The sequence below is a fragment of the Manihot esculenta genome, chromosome 16 (genome assembly GCF_001659605.2).
Source record: "Manihot esculenta cultivar AM560-2 chromosome 16, M.esculenta_v8, whole genome shotgun sequence".
Lineage (NCBI taxonomy): Eukaryota > Viridiplantae > Streptophyta > Magnoliopsida > Malpighiales > Euphorbiaceae > Manihot > Manihot esculenta.
Genome location: NC_035176.2, coordinates 26069769 through 26091576, shown reverse-complemented (window position 1 = coordinate 26091576; position 21808 = coordinate 26069769). Strand labels below are relative to the sequence as shown.

At 33.0% G+C, this 21808-nt stretch overlaps 1 protein-coding gene across 1 annotated transcript; it reads left to right on the top strand.

The window, feature by feature from the left end:
• Positions 1-438: 438 nt before the first annotated feature.
• On the top strand, positions 439-8100 carry LOC110602937 (protein TIFY 8). The gene is made up of 6 exons (XM_021740546.2): positions 439-962; positions 1607-1800; positions 1899-2347; positions 2453-2540; positions 7560-7776; positions 7854-8100. The coding sequence occupies exons 1-6, from the start codon at positions 689-691 to the stop codon at positions 7940-7942; spliced, it is 1311 nt and encodes a 436-aa protein (XP_021596238.1). The 5' UTR covers positions 439-688; the 3' UTR covers positions 7943-8100.
• The last annotated feature ends 13708 nt before the right edge of the window (positions 8101-21808 follow it).

The following is a 21808-nucleotide window of genomic DNA, read 5'->3' as shown; positions in this document are numbered from 1 at the left end:
TTTTTACAATATAAATTAATAGTAATAATGTGAAAACTTAAGAAGATTATCTTTTTAATTGAATTTTTAAAAATCATCCAAACTATTTAATATGTTAATACGATGTTTCATTTAAATATAAAAAGTTTAACAGTGCAGGATAAATGAGATAGTGGGAACAACAAGTGCCTTAGACATTTATTAAATTAATCTAATTTAAAATTAATATTACCTTAAAATTTTTTATAATTTTTTTTAAAAAATAACTGTTATTGTGAGACAGATAAAGTGTATAGAGATTAATTAATTAATTAATTTTACCAAAATTTTCAAATAGTAAAAAGCACAGATACAGAGACACAACAGTTATCCCTTTAAGGACAAAACACAACGCAATCTCTCCGCATACAGACACAAACACCCAATTTTTAATTCAAAGAAACAAAGGAAACACCCTTTTGCTTTTTAATGCTCTCTCTCTCTCTCTCTCTCTCTCTCTCTGTCATTATATGTCTGATTCTTTCTCTCCCTCTCGTTCTTTACCTTCTTTTTTCCTTCCTGTAAATCGTGCTCCCTTTGTTCTTTCTCTTTCTCTTAGTCACTCGACTCACTCCTTGCGTCGCTGAAGTGGGTAAAGGAGAAAGACAGCAGATATGAAGCAGCAGAAGCGTGGTATGGTGGAGATGAAGAAGTGGCCCTACTTCTGATAATGGCTCAACAAAGCAAAGCTTACAATGCCAACACTTCTCTTAGTATTAGCGCCGGTGTCAGTCTTCTTAACACTACTAACACCCAACACCATCACCACCAAGTGAAGGCAATGTTCCATGATTTCCTCGGTATGAAGCCGGCTACCACAGATTCGCCTGTCGTTTTGGCCCCCAAGAACACTGATGCGTCTCCTTCTGCTTCTGTATCTGTTGGGGCTGCCTCTTCTGGTGGTGCCCGTGGTCCCTTTTCCACCACCTCTGATCTTGCCTCAGGTTTGTTTTACGTCTTCTTCCCTCTTCTTGAAATTTTCTATTTTTTTAGGTTTTGTTTATGTTTTTCTTTTACATTTGTTTGATCTTTCCATTTTTACGAGTTTGAAGTGTGTTTTGATCGTCATCTAGTTAAATGGAAGCCCTTTTTCTAACTCAATGGTTCATCTTTATGGAGGAATGCACTTCCTTTATTCCCCTCCTTTTCTTGTTTCTCTAGGTAATTTTGATTTTTCCTTCAACATGGGCGGTGCTTTTGATTGTTTCCTGGTTATGTAGAAAGATTCTATAAAGTAGTGGAGCTGGTATCTTTTGTTATGGGTTAGTTTTAGTGAGGTCAGTAATGGGGTTGGTAGCTTTTGTAGGTCTTGATTGCTCTCTATTCTTTTGTTTTATTAACTTATTCGTCCTAATGGGCAAGCTCAATTGGCAATGGCTTGCCGCTGTCCAAGGCTTCTTCTTCTTCTTCTTTTTCTTCATCCTCTACAATAATTTGCTTCAGTTGATGGGTTTTGCTAATGTGGTGTTCTATGGTTTCTTTAGATTATATTGTTAAAAAGCCATCTTTAGATATTGCTAGCTTGTGCTTTCTAGTTTGGAATTCTATCCATAGACATTGAAGTTTGATTTCTCATTATTTTTAATAGAAAGGCAGGCTGGAAATCATCTTGAGGGAATTCCGTTTTATGGTCCAAGGAGTGATATCTCTGGTCCTGAGATAAGCACCAGATTAGCAGGAAGTAAACGAAGTATTTCAGATTCTGCCTTCACGGGATATACTAGGGGTGGGAATCCACAAATGGGCGGCCATGATTCTCTTGAGGGCCTGCATTTGATGAAGGTAAGCTGCCATCAAGTTGTTCTTCCTTGTTTAGTGTATCTTGACAACCCCTTGAATGGATTTTGTTATTCATGTTGCTGATTACTATTCAAATTCAGATGCTCAAGAATGGAGGTGGAGGAGAGCAGTCTAGAAGGTCCAATGATGATGAAGTTTCCTATAGTATGCACCCAACAAGACCGACTTCTGCATCTCTCATACTGCAAACTTCTGCTGGCAGTAGACTTGATGCCCATGTTTCCAAATGGGAGCGAGCTATTCCAATGGGAGCAGCCATACAGTATCCTCCTCGCGTGGGTCAGTTTGTCCCTTTTATGCAGCAAGTTCCTGCAAACAAATTCAGGGATGTAAACGCTGGTCCATCAATCATCTCCCAATCAGCTGCTGATGAAGGGTCTAGAACTGGAATTAAAGGCCCTGGAATTCTGAGTTCCATCAATGCTGGTAGCGCCATATCTGAGAAAAATTCATCAAGGGTGCAGCCAAGTGGCAGCAAACCTAAGTCTGGGACTCATATTTCAGAGCCAGAGTCTTCAGCCCCTTCAGGGTAAATTTAATGATACGAACTATTGTTTTACTATTTTCTTATGTTTGAAGGTTTCAATTTCTCAAAGGAAATTTAATGCTATTTTATGATCTATTAATGTGGCAGTCGACAGGGTTTAACATCTGCTAGTCGTCAAATGACTATATTTTATGCTGGTCAAGCTCATGTTTTTGATGATGTCCACCCCAACAAGGTTTGCTTCTCTTTCGTTTTCTTCTTTTCCGTTTCTCTCCTAACATTAAATGCAATTCTGTTTAATTGTAATGGTCTCTACTGTCTTTCTGGTAAAAACCTTATATTGCTTAATCAAGGAATAGCTATGCTGGCTTCCTATGCTTTGTGACTGAACCTTCTTTAGAAAATCTGAATGTTTGACATTGCCGTTGCTGCCTGAGGCCCTGGGCTTATGTCCATTTATTTATAACTGAAAGCTTCCTCTAGACTTTGTGTTGGTTATTTAGAAAATGTGTTTCTGTTACTATTCAATGAGCTCAGTTTCACTAGTGCGTTCTACGGATCTCCAGCCAGTAGTGCTCAGACAAGATTGATAATTCCTGTTTATTGAGTTGGTTATATGACTAACTTCTGGTGGATCAGTGTTAAGTTGGTTATATGGCTAACTTCTTAGGGGCTACCTTTGAATATGGCATGTGTTTGTTTGTATATTTATACAACCTGACAGAGTTGCTAAACCATCCAAAGACTCATATTGCTGGACTTTCATTTTTGAGGTTGACTATAGACAAGTAATGTGCTCAAACTTAAGTGAAAGTTTCCCTTCATACTCTCAAGTTGCTATTTGTAACAAGCCAAGGAATTAGGCAATTGGGCAATTTCAGTGTGTTTTCTCTATTGAAGTAAGTGTGTTTATATATTGATTACAAGGTTTTGTTAAGCCAACTCCTAAAAATCCTTTATCAATCAATTAGCTTATGACTATGTAATCTCCTTTAATTATGTACAAATTATGTTTACACACTAACACTCCTCTTCAAGTTGGAGTATAGATGTTTATTATGTCCAACTTGTTAGAAAGATATTCTATTCGAGACCCATTTAAAGTTTTGGTGAGTAGATCACCCAGTTGCTCTCCTGTTTTCACATATTTAGTGGAGATTAAATTTTCTTGAATTTTCTCACGGATGAAATGACAATCAATTTCAATATGCTTGGTTCGTTCGTGGTATACTAGATTGGAAGTAATGTGAAGAGCAGCCTGATTATCACACCAAAGTATCGCAGGTGACGCAACATCCATACCAACTTCTTTTAGCAAATGATTTATCCACATAATCTCACAAGTGAATTGAACCATGACTCTGTATTCTGACTCAACACTGGATCTGGATATCACATTTTACTTCTTATTTTTCCAAGACACTAGGTTTCCTCCAACAAATACACAAGCATATAGTCGACCTTCTATCACTTGTGGATCTTGTCCAATCAGCATCAGAAAAACATTCAAGTGCAGTATGCCCATGATCACTGTAGAGTATACCGAGTTTAAGAGTCCCTTTTAAATAATATAGAATTTATTCTAGAGCGGCCCAATGTTTCATCGTAGATGCAGACATAAACTGTCTTACAACGCTTACTGCAAAAGCAATATCTGGCTGAGTTATTGTCATAAGATAGTTCAGCTTCTCAATCAACCTCCTATACCTCTCTGGATTATCATAAGGGTTTCCATCATCCTTTGTGAGACATATATTCGGAACCATTGGTGTGCTACAGGGTTTAGCTCTCATATTCTCAATTTCTCCAAATAAATCAAAGTATACTTTCTTTGAGACAGGAAAATTCTCTTTTTACTCCTCAAGACTTTGACTCTCAAGAAATATTTAAACTGACCTAAGTCTTTGGTATGAAAACTTGCATGTAAGTAGTTTTTGAGAGAAGAGATCCCTGTACTATCATTCCTTGTAATGACAATGTCATTAACATACATAACAAGAAGAATAATACCAGATCTGAATTTCTATAGAAGATTGAATGGTCACACTTGCTTTTTTTCAACCCAAATTTTTGAACAATTTCACTGAATTTGCCAAACCATACACCGAGACTCTGCTTCAAACTATACAAAGATTTCTTCAAACGGCAAACTTTCCCATACTCTCCTTGAGCAACAAACCCTGGTGGTTGCTCCATAACCACATTCTTTTGGAGGTCACCATGTAAAAATGCATTCTTAATATCTAACTGGTGTAAAAGCCAATGCTGAGAAGCAGTTAGGGAGATGAACAAGTGAACCGAAGTCATTTTTGTTACAGGAGAAAAAGTGTCAGAATAGTCAACGTCATAGGTTTGTGCATAACCTTTGGAGCCTTAACCCTCGCTACGGAACCATCTGGATTAACTTTAATGGAAAAAACCCATTTATAGCCCACAACCTTCTTGTCAGAGTGTAAATCAACTAGTTTCCAAGTATAATTTTCATCTAGAGCCTTGATCTCCTCAAACATTGCATTACGCCATCTAGAATAGGTCAGAGCCTTTTTAACCATCTTAGGTAAAGAAATAGAACATAAAGAGACAATTAAGGAGGTAGAAGAAGACAGGTTATCATAAGACAAAAAGTTAGCAATAGAATAGGTAGACTTACACTGTACTTTTACAAAGACTAATGGGGAGGTCAAGGTCACTCGGTGGTGGATCCGATGACGAAGAAGATTCTGGTGTAGGACATGTATTATCAGGTACTGGTCTCCAAGAATAAACTTGAACAACTAACGGTTTAACAGGAGGCCGAGTACCACATATATTAAATTAAAGGCAAGATTAGGTAAACTTAGCACAGATGATAGGGTAATAAAAGGAGTAGGTTTAACAGTTCTAGAAATCTTAACATTATAGGTTGACCCATCGGCTTTAGTAACAGGAGAAGGTGCTTTATGAGATCAAAAGTTGGTAAAAATATGAAGATTACCTATCATGTGATTCGTGTCAACAGAATCAATGACCCATTTATATGAAGAGAAAATAAGACAAATTTTACCTGTCTCAGCCACTACTGGAGATGTTGGGATAATTTTAACAATATGGGTCTTACTATCATAAACCATTTCAACCAATTAAAGGAAGGCAATAAAACCTAACCCAGTGAACAGTAACCCAATGAGCAATAGGCTGTCACGGAAGAACACTTCCCAATTAGCACCGAATGGCTGGAGTTCCATTGGAGACCTATCAGAAATGACCGAGCGATGATCAGGGAAGAAACCTGAGGACAAACGGACGCCACACGCTCCCATATGTGGTCGTGTGAAACTGGGGCCGAAACTTGGATTGGCGTGTGAGTACCACTCGCGGAAGCTCCGGTCACCATTTTATGAGAAACGACCGAAAATGATGTTGCACCTCTCCCTGTGCAAGCATTGAGACCAAACGGACACCCAAACTTGGTGACCTGACAATCAGTTTCTCAACCCGAGAAAATCCAAAGAAAACAGACACTCAAAATTAGCTCAAAGACTTTGATACCATATAACAAGATAATGAATTGGGCAATTTCCGTGTGTTTTTTCTATTGAAGTAAGTGTATTTATATACAGATTACAAGATCTTATTAAGACAACTTATAAGAATTTTCTATCAATCAATTAGCCTATGATTATAATCTCCTTTAATTATGTTCAGATTATCTATTAAATTTTATTTTAGGATTCACGCGAATTTACCTTGCACAATTTATTACTCATTCTATAAATGATCAACTAACAATAATCAATAAAAACCAAAATGCCATTTAGGCATCTTGGAGAAGGCCACCCATCAAGTCCATTCAACCCTGCACTCCACCATTTTGCATTGAAATTGGGCCATCAGTTTCTTAACAGTCTAGTTATAATTTCTTTATTTACTGTGGGCAACAGAGACCTTTATTAGAATTTCTTTATTTAGTGATGGCCATCTACTTTTCTACTGGAGGTAAGATTGTTAATTTGGAGGACTCACTACTGACATTTTTGGTTTCATATGGTGATGGTTATCTATAAAAAATGGTCAAGGCAAAGAAGTTCTTTGAAAGAACTACTGTGATTTTCAGACTTTGGTGTTTTTTGAGTATTCATGAGAAGAACTTTATATCTTCATTTTCCTTTGGGAGTTTTTTTTTGGGCCGTGACATTTAACCTGAAGATTTATAGTACTTGAAGTTTCTGGTGGTGTAATCCTGTTTGGAGTGGTGATTTGGCATTGTTTTCCCCTTGAGAACTATTAGGACTTGCAGGAGTACCTCTCTGCACTGTAATTTTTTTTATCTGAATCAATGGAAGGACTAATATAGTAGTGCTTTTATGTCTCTCAACATGGATTGCAGTTTTTTCTAGGAAACTGTTGCTTGTTAGTGTATTAAAAGAGAGTGCATAGAGTGCATGATGTTGTCATCGATTCGCCTTTTTCTTCCGCTTTGTGGTGGTACTTGAGTTATGGAATTCAAAATGAACTAATAGTTGTCTTGAAGAGTGATATCTTTGTTGCATGGAACTAATAAGACAGTCTCAATTGTGGTGTTTCTGTGCGAAGTACAAGTTATTCAATCATAATTGTCTAAATAATCATCCTTGTATCCAGTTATCTTGTGCCTCTCTTGAATTGTAGAAGTATCTTTTTTTCGTTTTTGAATATTCGAAATTGCTTAACCTAATGGGAAATTCTAAAAGCTTATACCTAGAAAGAAGATATACAACACAAGATATGCATCTTTCTCATAAGCTTTTTTCTAACAGCTGATAATTCAGGGTCTTAGGTAAAGCTTTGAGAAACTTACTATATAGTCTTTGTAATATGGAGAAATTCAATAGTTGATCCCTTGGTTTTGAAAAATACGTTTTAAAAAATCTATTAGTTATTCCTACCATTAAATGTTTAAGCTGACACGGTGAACTTTCAGTCTAAAAGGGGAGAAATAAAAAATTTTTCATTTCTAAGTTCTCTTTATTAAGTGAATAATCAAAATAACTGAGGGTATTTTAAATTTTTCTCCGGCTCTTAATGGTTAAAAATAATAAAACTAATTACTAAACTTTTTAAAATCTTAGAAATATAGAAATATTTTAATATATTTTTTAAAATCGAGTGATTGACTAATGAGTTTTCAAGTAGAGACATTGTTCCTACAACATTTTCTGTGAAAGTTCTGCTTAATTTGATATATAGCTGAGCATGTCATTCCTTTGACAACTCTGTGCTGCCTAATGTATTTCAGGCAGATGTTATAATGGCCTTAGCCGGATCAAATGGAGGATCATGGTCCACGGCATACTTGCCAAAACCAACTGTGAGGCCAGGTGGTGAAAGCTCCATGACCACCGGAGAAAATGAAGCAGGAATAGCCATTAACACAGCACTGCATGGGAGGCTATCAGGGACTGTTAATGCTGCTCATGGCGTTGGCTCCAGCGAACGAATCCCTACACCTACAGGTAAGTAATGATTCAAATTTGTTGCCCTGTATTTCTATGATAGTTTGAGTTGGGAAATGACTGATGAATTGTTGCAGGTCAACATGGCAGCATTGTAATGAGAGAAGAGATAAGAAAACAAGGACAAGCAGGAGAACCAAGTACTGAAGAGAAAAGAGAGGTGTAATTAAGGCCAAGAGGAAGAGATCGTTTTGGGGTTTTGTTGTTGATAGAGGACTTAGTTGAGCTATCAGATTCTTGATCAGATGTAGACATGGCCAAACTTCTTTTGATTTTAGATTATGCTTAAAATTTTTCCAGTTAAAATTTATTTCCTCCATTGCTTGAAATCAAGAAGCATCCAAGCTCTAGGTTCAGTCACAACAAAGGCAAGGGGGAAAAAACACTAAGGTTAAACGTCCAAATATAAAATTCAAATAGAAGCCCAAGCCCCAAATAAACAATAAATTCTAAACTTCCTTCGAGGGAAGTTGTTTGTTTTTTGTTTTTTTTGTCAAAGCAGCTTGGGAAGATGGTTGTTTCTGGATCAGCTACTGGGTCGTTTTCTTGATTCTTTGGTGGGCTTCATCTATGTTTTCTATTGTAGGTTGGGTCTAGACGGCCTATTCTTCTGATTAATGAAGCCTTATCTATTGACAAAGAAATCAAGTCCAACCCTATATTTAGTGCAGGCTGCAGGGGCATTTAATTCTAATTCTGTCAGCGGTTTTCCGGTAATTCGGCCCATTTTCCGGTAATTGAGCTTAGCTACTGGGCCTACGGCGCGGCTACTCGGAAAATCAAGTTATTATGGATAAAAATAAATGTTAACATGGGTATATATATATATATATATATATATTATCTTCTTGTAATTTTATCCCTAACACTAGGGAGAGGTTTTTAGAGGTAAGATATGTATTTTTTTTTATAAAAAAAATCATTTTATTAGAAATAAAATGTTTTCTTTAGGGGAGATATGGGTTTTAGAGGTTCGCAAAAAATATATTAAATTATATAATGAGATTAAAAATGTTAAATTTCTGATATGGTGTAACTAGTTTTGCACTTTATGGTAGATTTAGACCGGATTTAATTTTTACTGTCGATATTTGATGGAAATTTACAATAATTTTTCGAAAAGAAAATTTCAAGACGCACGACTTTAAAAAGTGTAAAAAACTGCTGGCAAATCTATAACAAATTTTAATATGAAAATTCTATCGTTTAAGGGTTAATTTTTTATTTTAATTATTTTTTAGATATTTTTATAATTTTAAATATTAAAATTTTTTCTATTATAAATAGTCTTTATTTACTATTAAATATTTGCTTTTCAATCTTTGAAATATCTCAATATGATTTTTTGTCTTTTAATCTATTTTTTCTCTTATATATCATTTAAATCAAACGAAATTGGTTAAAATTTTTGACGGAATCTAAATAATTTTTTATTAATTTTATTTTTTTATTTAAATTTACTTTTAAATAATTAAAAAGTCAGATAAATCTAAATAAGACTAAATAAATTAAAGAGAATTTATTTTAGGGCTATGAAACTTTAATAAATAATAATTTTATTTGATTTTTTAAATATAGTTTAGAAAAAATTTAGATAAAAAAAGAAATTTAATATTATTAGTAATATAATTGAGGGGCAAACCCTTCGAAACCTACTAAATTGGTAGATCATAAAGATTTTAAAATCTTACATCGTGTGTGTTACTTTCAAAAATCTCCCATCACCGATTTAAAGGCACTGTAAATTGTTGAAATAATACTTAAATTCAAAGCTACCTCTTAACATGGTTGAGCTGTTTGGCACTGCGAGGGATTAATTTTTTAAATATTGGCATAATTATGGGGGGTCACATTGGGCAGCAAATCCTAATGAATAATGATGGTAAAACCAACTAGGCAAAGTGAATATAGAAATGAAAACCCAATTACAGAGAAGAGAAGACTGAATTTTTTCTCTTGGCGTTTGAAAATATTAATCCACTTAGCTGAAATTTTGGGATAATTGTTGACCTTCTCTTGCCGACATGAAGGAAAATTGTTATGAGTTAATTGACCTTTCCTCCAGCTTAACTCCCACTTGTTAATTTCTCTGGTTTTGCCGACAATTTCCACCTCAATTTATGCAAAATCAGCTTTCTTTTAATCCATCTTAGTGGAATATCCTATGCTAATTTGGGAATAGAGCTTTTATTTATTCCCTTTTTCTAATGCACAAGTCTTTTGCCATGTATTAGCAAATACATGTATGCTCTCAATTCCTTGGGAATTTCAATACCCAATAGGCTGGACGTGTCTCTCTATGGATCAACAAAATATCACTTAGCATCCTTTAAGAGAAGATTAGGTTCAAATTCTAAATTAAAAAAAGTTCACTACTTTTTTTAATTAGATTCACTTGTCTTCCACCATTGTCAATTATAGAAAAAAAGATGTTAAGAAAAGATTAAAGGACATTGCATTATATTTTGATTCATGTACGTCTAAAGATTTTCATGTTTATTTCGTCAAATTAATTTTGTGATTATCCAATTGAATTAGTACAATCGATAAAGATGAGATCTTTCTTTCTTATCAATCAGGATTTTAATCCATTAGAAATCATTTTAAGATTTGATATCTTATAGATGGATTATCTCTATGTGTAATGTGCAGTTTTAATATTAATTAGAGAGAATTAGTTTTGATACGTAAAAATTAATTTGAAAACGTTATATGAATTTAAAAATTTTGAATGTAAACTTTATATTTAATTTTATTTGGAATAATAAATTAATTTATTTAAATATAATAAAAAATTTAAGAATACAAAATAAAATCATGAAAATATCATGTTGTTCACTTCCATAAATACTTTTAGACATGTATCGTTAAAAAAGGATTAAGATTTCAAAAAGAATACAGAAAAGAAAAATTGAAGCAAGGGATTTGATGAGAGCAAAAAACAAAAAAAATTAAGAAACCAATAATATATTTTAAATATTAAAAAAACTAAAATTATTTAAACATTTATCATAAGATAAATATTAAAATTGGTATAAAATAATATATTAAATTAAAGTTAATAATTTTATAAATAAAATTAGCGGCTGAAATAGCATTGTGATGTTTATAAAATCAACATTGAAACTTTTTGAAGGATTGTGTTGGGATGGGATTGATCTTTCATAGATTCTAAAGTGTTATTTGTCTAGATTTTTTTCAATACTGCCACAAGAGTATACTATATAAGCTCATTATCATCCACACAACTTCCATTGATCCCGTCCAACTCAAAAAGCTAGTTGCATTGCATCGTATCTTACCACACTCCACCGTTCCACAACCAACACCTTCTATCACTCTATCAATTATATCGGGAGAAAAAGAAAATACAGAAAAAAAAATCGATAAAAAATTCAATAGATACATTTCTAAAAAAAATCAGAGACAAAAAAAAGTAAAAAAATAGACAATCCAAAAGCAAAAGCAAAAACACAAACCAAACAAAATCCAACAAAACCTAGAAAAGCTCAATACCACAACTAAGATAGTCATGCAAGGAAAAATTGGCACCTTCTAAGATAAAATCAGCCCATGAAAGTGAGCAACCGATGAAGAGCAAAACACAGTTTCACGCTAAACTTACTGACCATCAAAACTTCCAAATGCACCCGTCATAGAAAAGTAAGGACTACAATATCTAAAAAAACACAAATCTAAAGAACTAATCTTACAAATAAAATATGTGACATGTCAAAATGACTTTCTACATGAAATAAATATGTTCGAAGGAAATTATTTTTGAAAATATGCATTTATTTAATTAGATAAAAAGGAAATGATTGATTTTTTTATTTTATTTCTTTTTTACGTATAAAATATTAAAACTTAATAAATAAAAAAAATTAATTTTTAAATATAAAACTTATTTATAATTATAAATATTTTGTAGACCAATTTATAAAGATATATAAATTAATTGTAGAGTCAATCGCTACAAGACTTTATTTTTTAAACTTTGTTGTAATTATTTTTTTTTTCTAATGAAATTTTAATATTTTAAATATACTCTAAATATATTCTATTGTTAATCAAACTATGTTTTTTTAAAATTTGTACACCATACATTATTTATATAGTCAGAGATCAAAATTATCAAGTCATCTTTTTACTATTAATTATTTTTAAAATTATTTTTTTACATTATTATTAGTTTTTTTAAGTTTTTATCAATTCTAAATAATAATTTATCTTAATCTCATTTTGATTTAAATTATTATCAATAGTAATTTTTTTAAATTTATATGCTATGTGTACTATACTTAACAGTATTTTAAAACTTTTGTTAGGAAAAACAATATATTAAATATATCAGTTATAAAATATTAAAAATTAATTTAAAATAATATTTAACATTATTTACTTTTAAAAATATTAAATAATAAAATAATTTTTTTTAAAAAAATTTAGAATGTTTTTTATTTTTTAAATTATTTTTTAACTGTGAAATATAATACTAATCGGACATTTTTTTTTTCTTCCGAATTATGTTAATAATCAGAGTGAAATTCAAGATTTGATTAATTAATAATTATAAAAGAAGCCCTTTTTCTTTTTATTTTATTTTATTGCGATTTCACATTATACTATTTTTTTTATCAATTAAACCCCATTCTTTTAGAAAAATTAATAATTCTATCTTAAACTTTTAATTATTATCAATTCTATCCTCAAAATTATTGATATGATATGATGACATAGATTTAATGTGTTAAGTGATGGGGTAATTTCATAAAGTTTCTATTGGTATAAATGGTAATAAACTTAAAAATAGAGTTTTTTTTTTTTGTAATTATCTCTTAATTTTAATAAAAATATAAAAATTAATTAAGAGATTATTTGATTAATAAAAAAAACTTTGAGAACTAAATTAAAAAATATATTGACTAATCTATAAAGTTCACTGATTCGAATATTCATTTGTTATTTATTAGTAATATTTAATAGTGTTTAGGAAAATCCATTTAAACAAAAAAATAGTGTTTAGGAAAATTTTTACTTTTTTAATGACATAAAAGAACTATTGTAAATTAAATTAAAAAAAAAAAAAAGCTTCAAAAGGTGCTAAAATTATGAGATGAGTTGATTGAAAAGATAGTTGATAAAATACTTATTATTTATCATTTACTGAGATTATTAGAATTTGATTTAAATTAAAAATAATTAATCGAATTAAATTAATTTAAAATTTTAATTTAATTTTTTATTATTTTTATTATATTTAATTTTTAATTTTAACATTCTTTTATTATTTCAGTTAAATTTAATTTTAATAAAAAAATTTTAAAAATTAAATTGAAAAACAATATATTATTTTTGATAATATAGAAATTAGATTATAATTAAATTTAAAATATTTTAATTAAATTTAGAATATTAAAAATAAAATATAAAAAAATAAAAAGAATTGATTCAAATTGATTTCTGTTCAAAATTAATTTGATTTGATTTTTATAAATATTAAAATTTTTATTTTTAATTTATTTAATTTAATTTAATTTTAAATTAAATGAACCGAATGTCCATTCTTATTATCAACTATTTTTTAAATAATATACTAAAAAAAAAAAAAACTAAAACACTTTCATAATGTTGTCTCTGTTAATAACATATAAAAACAATTTTCTCTCGGATAAGATAGAACTAGTAGTGGTAAGAGGTTAAAACGTAAGGTTTAGTTGATAATTTTACATTATGGCTAAAATAACAAAAATTTTTAAAAAATGATTTTTTATTATGGATATAATTATTTTTTTTTAAAGTAAAACTACTGGTTATATTAATAAAATTTTATCAAATAAAGAGGGATATCATCCCAAATAGAGAGACGATCATATCTAATAAAATCTATAATCAAAGTATAAGTAGTTATAGTGATATGATGACGAACCCATCTAACAGAAATATCAATTTTAGAGTCTAACAAAGATTTACAATCATTCAAAATCAAACCAAATTCAGAAATGTCTAAATGTGTAGGCTGAAGAATTTGAACTATTTGCAAACAGTATATAAAAATGCAGCAATTAAAAGGTAAAAATTCCGTCGCAAAGTGCAAACAATGAAGGAGAGCTAAAGTTTCAACAATTACCGGCGTGCCATTACCTTTCAAGAAACCAGAAATACCTCGTTGAAATATACCCTTAGAGTTTTCCACAACAAAACCGTAGCCAATAAAATCTTGAACTTGAAACAAAACCCCATCAACTTGACAAAGCCAATTGAAATTGTCCAAGGTTGAAGATGACGCACGAATTTGGAGAGAAACGACTTCAGGATCACGAGCAGGGTTGGAGGAATAAAACAAGTTCCTGCCCTGATACAAAGTAGCAGTGGTATTTCCATGCAAAGCACCAGCACGTTGAGCAGCTTCCCAATCCAAGATATGATGCATGACGTCTTCCACAAGGTGAGCTGCTGAATTTTACACTTGGTTCCATAATGAGTTCATTGCTGACCATAATCTCTATGCACAGACCATTACAAAGGTTTTTCGAACCTTGTCTTGGGACTTCAAAATCTGTAGTAAAAAATTAAAAAAATTATCATTAGGCTGCAAATCTCCCACTCCCCCTAACCTCCAAACTTCCTTGAACACAGGACAATGCAACAAAATATGATTGACACTTTCATCTTCATGGCACCAAAGACATCTAGCATCCACATCCACACCCTTTTGCCTTAAATTATCCTTTGTAGGCAATATATTTCTACAAGCTCTCCAACAGAAATCCTTCACTTTTAAAGGGACCGAAACATTCCACAAACTAGTCCACAACTCACCTCCCCACATTAAAAGATAATCTTCCTAACAAGTCCATACACACAAAGTATGCGGACTTCACTGTATACACACCTCTTTTATTCCTTATTGGTAATACTAATAGGAATACTAATAATAGCCTTGATATCTCTTGCAGAAAAAAGCTCCATTAAAAGAGCAATATTCTAAACCCTCCCATTACCTTCAAAAAGATCACAAACACGCAAATGTGGTTCAATAAAATCAGGGCCATTATCCGCAAAAAAGGTATCCTCCTTAGGAATCCAAGGAGTTGAAGTGTAATACCCGGCTAGAATCCGGCATCGGGATTCCTGCCTTCCGGCGGAATCTAGGGTGTTGGATCTCTCTAGAAGGGGTAAAATGTGTTTTCTAAAATGTTTTTCACATGATTTCATGGTTTTAAAGGGAAATGAATTGAGTTTGAAAAGGAAAAGACCAAGGGGGCGTTTGCCAGGTTCGGCCGCCGAAAGTGAAGTTCGGCCGCCGAACATGGGAAGGCTTCGGGAGCGCCTTTGGCCTCCGAAAGTCTTGTTTGAACGAGCCAAGGTTCGGCCGCCGAAAGTCAAGTTCGGCCGCCGAACATGCATGAGTTTAGGGGGCACGTTAGGCTGCCGAAGGTCTTCGACCAGGCCACCTATAAAGGGCCCTCAAATCGGAAATGGGTGAGTTTTCTCCCCATTCTCGAGCTCAGGTGAGTTTATGCCTTCCTTTGGTCGTTTTCGTGTTTTCTCTACCCATCTCTCAAGTTTTTCATGATTTCTACCCTTGTGTTTGAAGATTTAAAGCTTAAAAGGAGTTTTGGGAGCTTGGATTCTCCACACCTCCGAGTTAGGGGTCACACCACCCTCGATCTTCAAGAGGTAAGTGTAGATCCTTGCTTCCCTAGTGTTTTCATGAAGTTTTATGAAGTTTTTGATGGTTGAGTATGGGTAGATATGCATGTTTAGGTTTATGTGGGTTTTATACCCAATGTATGTTATGTGATGTTTGTGTTGAGGAGTTTATGTTAGTTTATGCTCCTTTATGCTTGTGGGAGTGAGTATGCATGATTGGGAGAGAGTATGTGAGGATTTGGGTATATTTGAGTTTGGTTTTTGGCTTGGCAGAATCGGACCTGTCGTCCAGAGGGGACCAGGTTCGGCCGCCGAAAGGAGTTTCGGCCGCCGAACCTGCATGGGAGGCAGTCTTTAGGCTGCCGAATGTGCCCCCGAAGGAGGGACTTTCGTTTCTGTCTAAGGGTTTCGGCCGCCGAACCTGCCGCCGAACCTACCCGAGTTGTCTCTGGAAGGGACTTTCGGCCGCCGAAGGTGCCGCCGAAAGTGCCCTGTCCAGCCGTTTCTTGGGTGTTTTCCATGCATGTTTAAGTGATGTTTAGAGGGGTTTTTGGGGAGTTGTTTATGAGTTGTTAGAATGTGTTTGGCACCTCATTCGAGTCCACCTGTGTAGGATCGGACCCGAGAGACCGAGGAGGCCAGTAGTGCTAGCAGTTGCAGAGTCAGTCAGCGTCTGCCAGGAGGTGAGTAGAACTAAACTTAATCTTTTATGCACAAAATCTAATGCCTAAAGCATGTTCATGCATCATGATTATATGTAGTAGGTTGATTGCACTAGTTTCACGAATATGACGCATTGCATTATTTGATGTTGATGGAGGAAGGGTGGACCGAGGCGACTTCAATAGCCCATATCTGTCACGAGTCTTGTCTTAGTCCTTTGAGAGCCGGACAAGTACATGTAGGAAAGTCCATGTGAGCTCTCTGTGGACCAGACACCATGTCATGTATGTTACAGGCCTTTGTGAGCTCCTATGGGGGAGCCGGGCACCGACAGAGGGATTTTTGATGTCATGTCCATCCTCTGAGAGGAAAGATGCATGCAAAAAGACAGACTCTCAGAAACCAGGGTCCGTGGGGAATAAATATTGCATAAGCCCCGAGGCGGACAAAATTATGTGATTTCTCTGTGTTATGATGCATTTCATGAAAGCATGTAATTAATGAACTGTTTTCTATGTTTCTACTCACTGGGCTTTTTAGCTCACCCCTCTCCCCTAACCCCAGTGTTGCAGGTTTAAGTCAGAGCTCAGAAGTCAGCAGGGTAAAGATAAAGTGACGTGTGTTTGTAATGTGGTAGTTTATGTTTACGTTACAGTTTAGTAGTTTTAGAAGTGGACATGTAATATAAGTTGATGTAATGTAAATTGAGATAATGTATGTAACAGCTAGTAGAGTTATGTCTATTGGATTAGTACTGTGCTTGGCCCTGAGACTTGGTTAGTCCCTGTTTAATACATGATGTATGTTATGCAAAATGTTGAGTTATGTTTGAACTAATCTTGTGGCATGTGTTGTTTACCACGCTATGGTAATGGATGAGGACCCTAGAGGAGGTCTTATGTTTGTGGTTTGAGGCATGCACAGGTTAGGTTCTAGTTCTTTGGATGTAATCCCAGCTTGATGTATGTTATGTTGACCCAGCTAGAGTTTTGATGAGGGCTCTAGTAGGGGGTCCTTTTATGTTTCAGTTATGTTGCATACAGGTCGAGCTCGGTAATTACATCAGATGTTTCAGTTTTTATGTTTAAGTTGTGATCATGTATGGGATTTGACCAGGTGATAGGAGGTATGTTTGGTTTGCTACGGGTCCCGGCGGCCTTAAGCCGATCTGGATCCTAGCGCCGGTGGCGGTTCGGGCCGTTACAGAGGGGTATCGGTTTCCGGGTCGTTACATGAAGCCACTAAAATCTTCTCTCCATTACCCACCCTCCACCTTGTTCCCCTTTGAATCAACTCCCTTGATGCCATCACACTTTTCCAAGCAAAGCTAGCACCATTACTTACATTGGCGGAAAATAAATCACCATTTGGGAAGTACTTTGCTTTAAACACTCTATAACAAAGAGTATTAGGATTTGTTAAGAACCTCCACAGTTGTTTGCCAAGTAAAGACAAATTAAAGCTCCTAAAGTCCTAAAATCCCATACCCCCTCCTTCTTTCTACTACACATCTTCTTCCACGCTAGCCAATTAATACCCCTCCGCCTTTCTCTTTTACCCCCCTCACCAAAAGCCATTGACCATTCTATGCAATTTATTCAAAATAGTAATGGGAATAAAAAAAATATTCATGCAATATGCAGGTATAGCCTGCAACATAGATTTTATGAGAATCTCCCTGCTTGCTCTAGATAGGAATCTGTTGCTCCATGAATTAATCCTCTTCCACATTCTTTCTTTCAAAAAACCAAAAATTGCTTTTTTGTTCCTTCCAATAAGAGAAGGTAACCCCAGATAGGCATTATGACTCAATGGTGAATGAACATCCAGGATATTACTGATATTAGACCTTATAGAGGAGACCACATTGGGACTGAAAAAAAGCCAGATTTGTTGAAGTTCACCACTTGTCTAGAAGTAGCTGCATAGGTATTGAGAATAGATTTAATACTATCTGCTTCCTCCAGTCTAACATTAAAAAATAGCAGAGGATCATCTGCAAAAAATAAATGTGAGATCTTTGGACATCTAGCACCTGCCCTACAGCACTGCAACCAGCCCCTAGATTCAGCATCTTTAAGTAGTAACGATAAGCCTTCTGCACACACTAAATAGAGATACGGAGAAATAGGATCCCCCTGTCGAAGACCTTTACTAGGCATAATAGGACCAATCCAATCACCATTAAAATTGATATTGTAAGAAATTTCCGAAAAGCACATAGTCAACCACCTAATCCATTAAGTAGAAAAACCAAATCGTTCCAGCATGCCTTTTAGAAACTCTCACTCAACCATATCATAAGCCTTAGAAATATCAATTTTAAGTGCACAATTACCATAGTTTCTGCCCTTATTAATTTTCACATTGTGAATCATTTCAAATGCAACCATAACATTATCGGTAATCAACCGATGAGGGATAAAGGCAGACTGATTCTCAAAGATAATCATAGGAAGGACCCTTTTAAATCTGTTTGCCAAAACTTTAGCCACAATTTTATATAACACATTACATAATGCAATTGGACGAAAGTCTTTAACTATTTCAGGGCTATCCATTTTAGGGATCAAAACAATCAATGTTTCAGTAAGAGAAGAAGGAAAAGTACCTTGTTAAAGCCATAAGCGACAACCATCGGAAACATCATTGCCAATCAATGCCAAAATCTCTGGTAAAATGCAGGATTTAACCCATCCGGTCCAGGTGCCTTGTCTGGATGCATCTGAAAAAGAGCAGCTCTAAATTCCTCATTCGAAAAGTGAGCACAAAGATCAGCATTATTGGCATCACTAATCAAGGGCGGCACCAACTCAAAAACCCGTTCACAATCCACAGAACCACCATAAAAAATAGACTGGAAATAATGCAGAATATGATTTTTAATTTTCTGCTCATCCTCAATCTAGGTACCCGATGACTCCTTTAATTTAGTAATATGGTTCATTCTTCATCTACCATTAATTTGTGCATGAAAAAATTTTGTATTTTGGTCCCCATTTTTAAGCCAAAAGCACTTTGTCTGCTGTTTAAGTCTAGTTTCTTCCTGTTCAAGGAGACGATTCCAATCTTCCTTTAAAGAGGCGTGAGAAACAGTATTGGGCCTATTATCCAATAATTTCTGTATAGTCTTCTTCTTTTGCCAAAATTCTCTATTTCTACTCCTACCCCAGAATGAAAGAGCATAAACTAAATCATCACGTTTCATCAAAAGGTTGCGTGGTATAGAATTAACCCAAGCTCCTTTAACAACCTCAGCCAGACCCTTATCACATAACTATGCATTATCAAATCGAAATCTCCTTCTATCTCCCCTATTATCCTTAGAAGCTGTATTAATCACCAATGGTTTGTGATCCGATCTAGGAACATGAACAACCGAGCAGACAACATTAGTGAATTTATGAGCCCAGTTCTCAGTAGCAAGGGCTCTATCAAGCTTCTCTCTAACCAGATTATTCGACCCCCTGCCCTTCTCCCATATGAAGAAAGAGCCAACAGTGGGTATTTGAACAAGATTATTGTCCTCAAGTGCCTGTCTAAACCCCTGCATAAGATAATTTGGCAAAGTTGCTCCTCCTTCTTTCTCATCTCTCGAGCATAAATCATTAAAGTCTCCCGAACAAAGCCACGAAAGAGAGCTTCTACGAGATAAAGCTTGAATAAGGTTCCAAGACTGACGTCGTCGTTGTGATTCCAGAAACCCATAATAACCAGTAAACCTCCATTGAACATTACCTTCCGAAACAACCGAATCTATAAAATTTGAGGAAAAACCAACTACAGAAACAAACACATGACTCTTCCACATTAACGAAATGCCTCCTCCCAATCCTTGTCTATTGACTGAGAAACAACCATCAAAATGTAAAAAATTACGAAGAAAATTCTATATGAGAGCTAAGAGTTTTTGTTTCCATCAAAAATAAAATGTTCGGCTTGTAACTAGTAACCAAATCCTTCAATGCATTAACTGTCCGAGGATTGCCGAGTCCTCGACAGTTTCAACATAGGATGATCATTGCTTTCGGCTATCCTAACCTTTGACGAGATGAGCTGCTTTGATAGTCAATTGACGCAGATCGTCTTCCATGGGGAAGGAAAAAGAAGAACTCAGGTTTAAAAAAGAGAAAAAGGCGAGAGTATCGAACCATAGATGGAAAATTTGACAACCATTATGGATATAATTGTTAATAATTTAAAAATATATAATTTAATCAGCAGTTTTTATAATATAAGGTAAAACTATAAAAAGTTGAATAGAATATAATTTTTATATAATTAACCTTTTATATTGAAAATAATTTTAAATATATATATAAAGTATGAATTCGTCCTCAGATGGACTCTCATGCTATTTATTACGGTATTTACTTCCGTTTGATATGGTTGTAGTTAAGAATTATAATCAAAATTAAACATTTAGATATTTGATGATCAGAAATTATATTTAAAATTAAATTTTATTATAATTTTATTACTATTTTAATTAGCAATTTTAATATAATTTCGATTCTTATTTTAATTTTTTTAACTTTAAATTTAATTTTAATTTCAGTTGAATTCTTGATACATAAAATTATAATATTTTTATATTTCTTTTAAAATTATAAATAATTAACATCAAATTAATAAAATAATAATATTAACTTATAAACAACAACAATATTAATATATATTATTTGTAATTCTGAATAAGAATATTATATTATTTTTATGTATAATTATTAATTATATAAATTTTATTGTACGTCCTGGCAAGTGTAATTTTATCATGTTTATAGAGAAGCAAATGAAATTACTGATAAGTTCTCCGATTGTCTATAAACAATTTCTTATTCCTCCGGTGAATGTCGCCGAAATAGTTCGATGGGACATATAAAGTATAATTTGATCTCAAGCAGTGTCGCAGCAGTTTTATTAGTATTCTTGATTTAACCCTTTTATGTATTAAAAAATTATATAAATTTTATTACAATATATATATATATGTAATTCATACATAAAATTATATTATATTACTAATAAATAATTTATTCATATAATTAAAAATTATAAAGTAATTGAAATAACAGAATACACATATATATACTCTCTATTATTATAGTTTCAATTAATAAAGATATTATATAATCTATTTACGTAGAGTAAGTTATAATTAACTAATTATAATATTATTAATAACTATTTACTATTTAACATTTAAGAGAGAATTATATTTAAATTATAAAAATAATTTAATTTATAAAAATTAATTGATGATATTAAATATTAAATATACACATAAATTAAAGAGAATATATATATACATACGTGCAATGAATTAAGTTTTAAATAACTAATTTTATTTATATCCTTATTTATAATTTTTTACTATATATAACACTTTATAAACTTAAAATTTAAATTTTTTAAATAAAATTATATAATTTTAGTAATATAATTTATAAAATTACATTTCAACTATATGAGATATACAACATATTATTAAAATTATAAAATACAATCATAATATCATTAAAATAATTCAATTTCAATATACTTTTTAATAAAAAATTATAACTATTACTAAATAATTAAATACATTAGATTAGTTTAATTATTACAATATTAATTTTTTTTTTTTTCCATTTTGGTATCATTCATAATCTAAAAAATACGTATACAACCCTACAATTTATTGCCTTGAATGGGGCCAAAACAGGCTGATTAA

Excerpts from the sequence above, each read along its gene's own strand:
- LOC110602937 (XM_021740546.2), top strand. The coding sequence starts at position 689 with ATGGCTCAACAAAGCAAAGCTTACAATGCCAACACTTCTCTTAGTATT. Across the intron at positions 963-1,606 it reads CACCTCTGATCTTGCCTCAG|AAAGGCAGGCTGGAAATCAT; the intron begins GTTTGTTTTACG and ends TATTTTTAATAG. Across the intron at positions 1,801-1,898 it reads AGGGCCTGCATTTGATGAAG|ATGCTCAAGAATGGAGGTGG; the intron begins GTAAGCTGCCAT and ends ATTCAAATTCAG.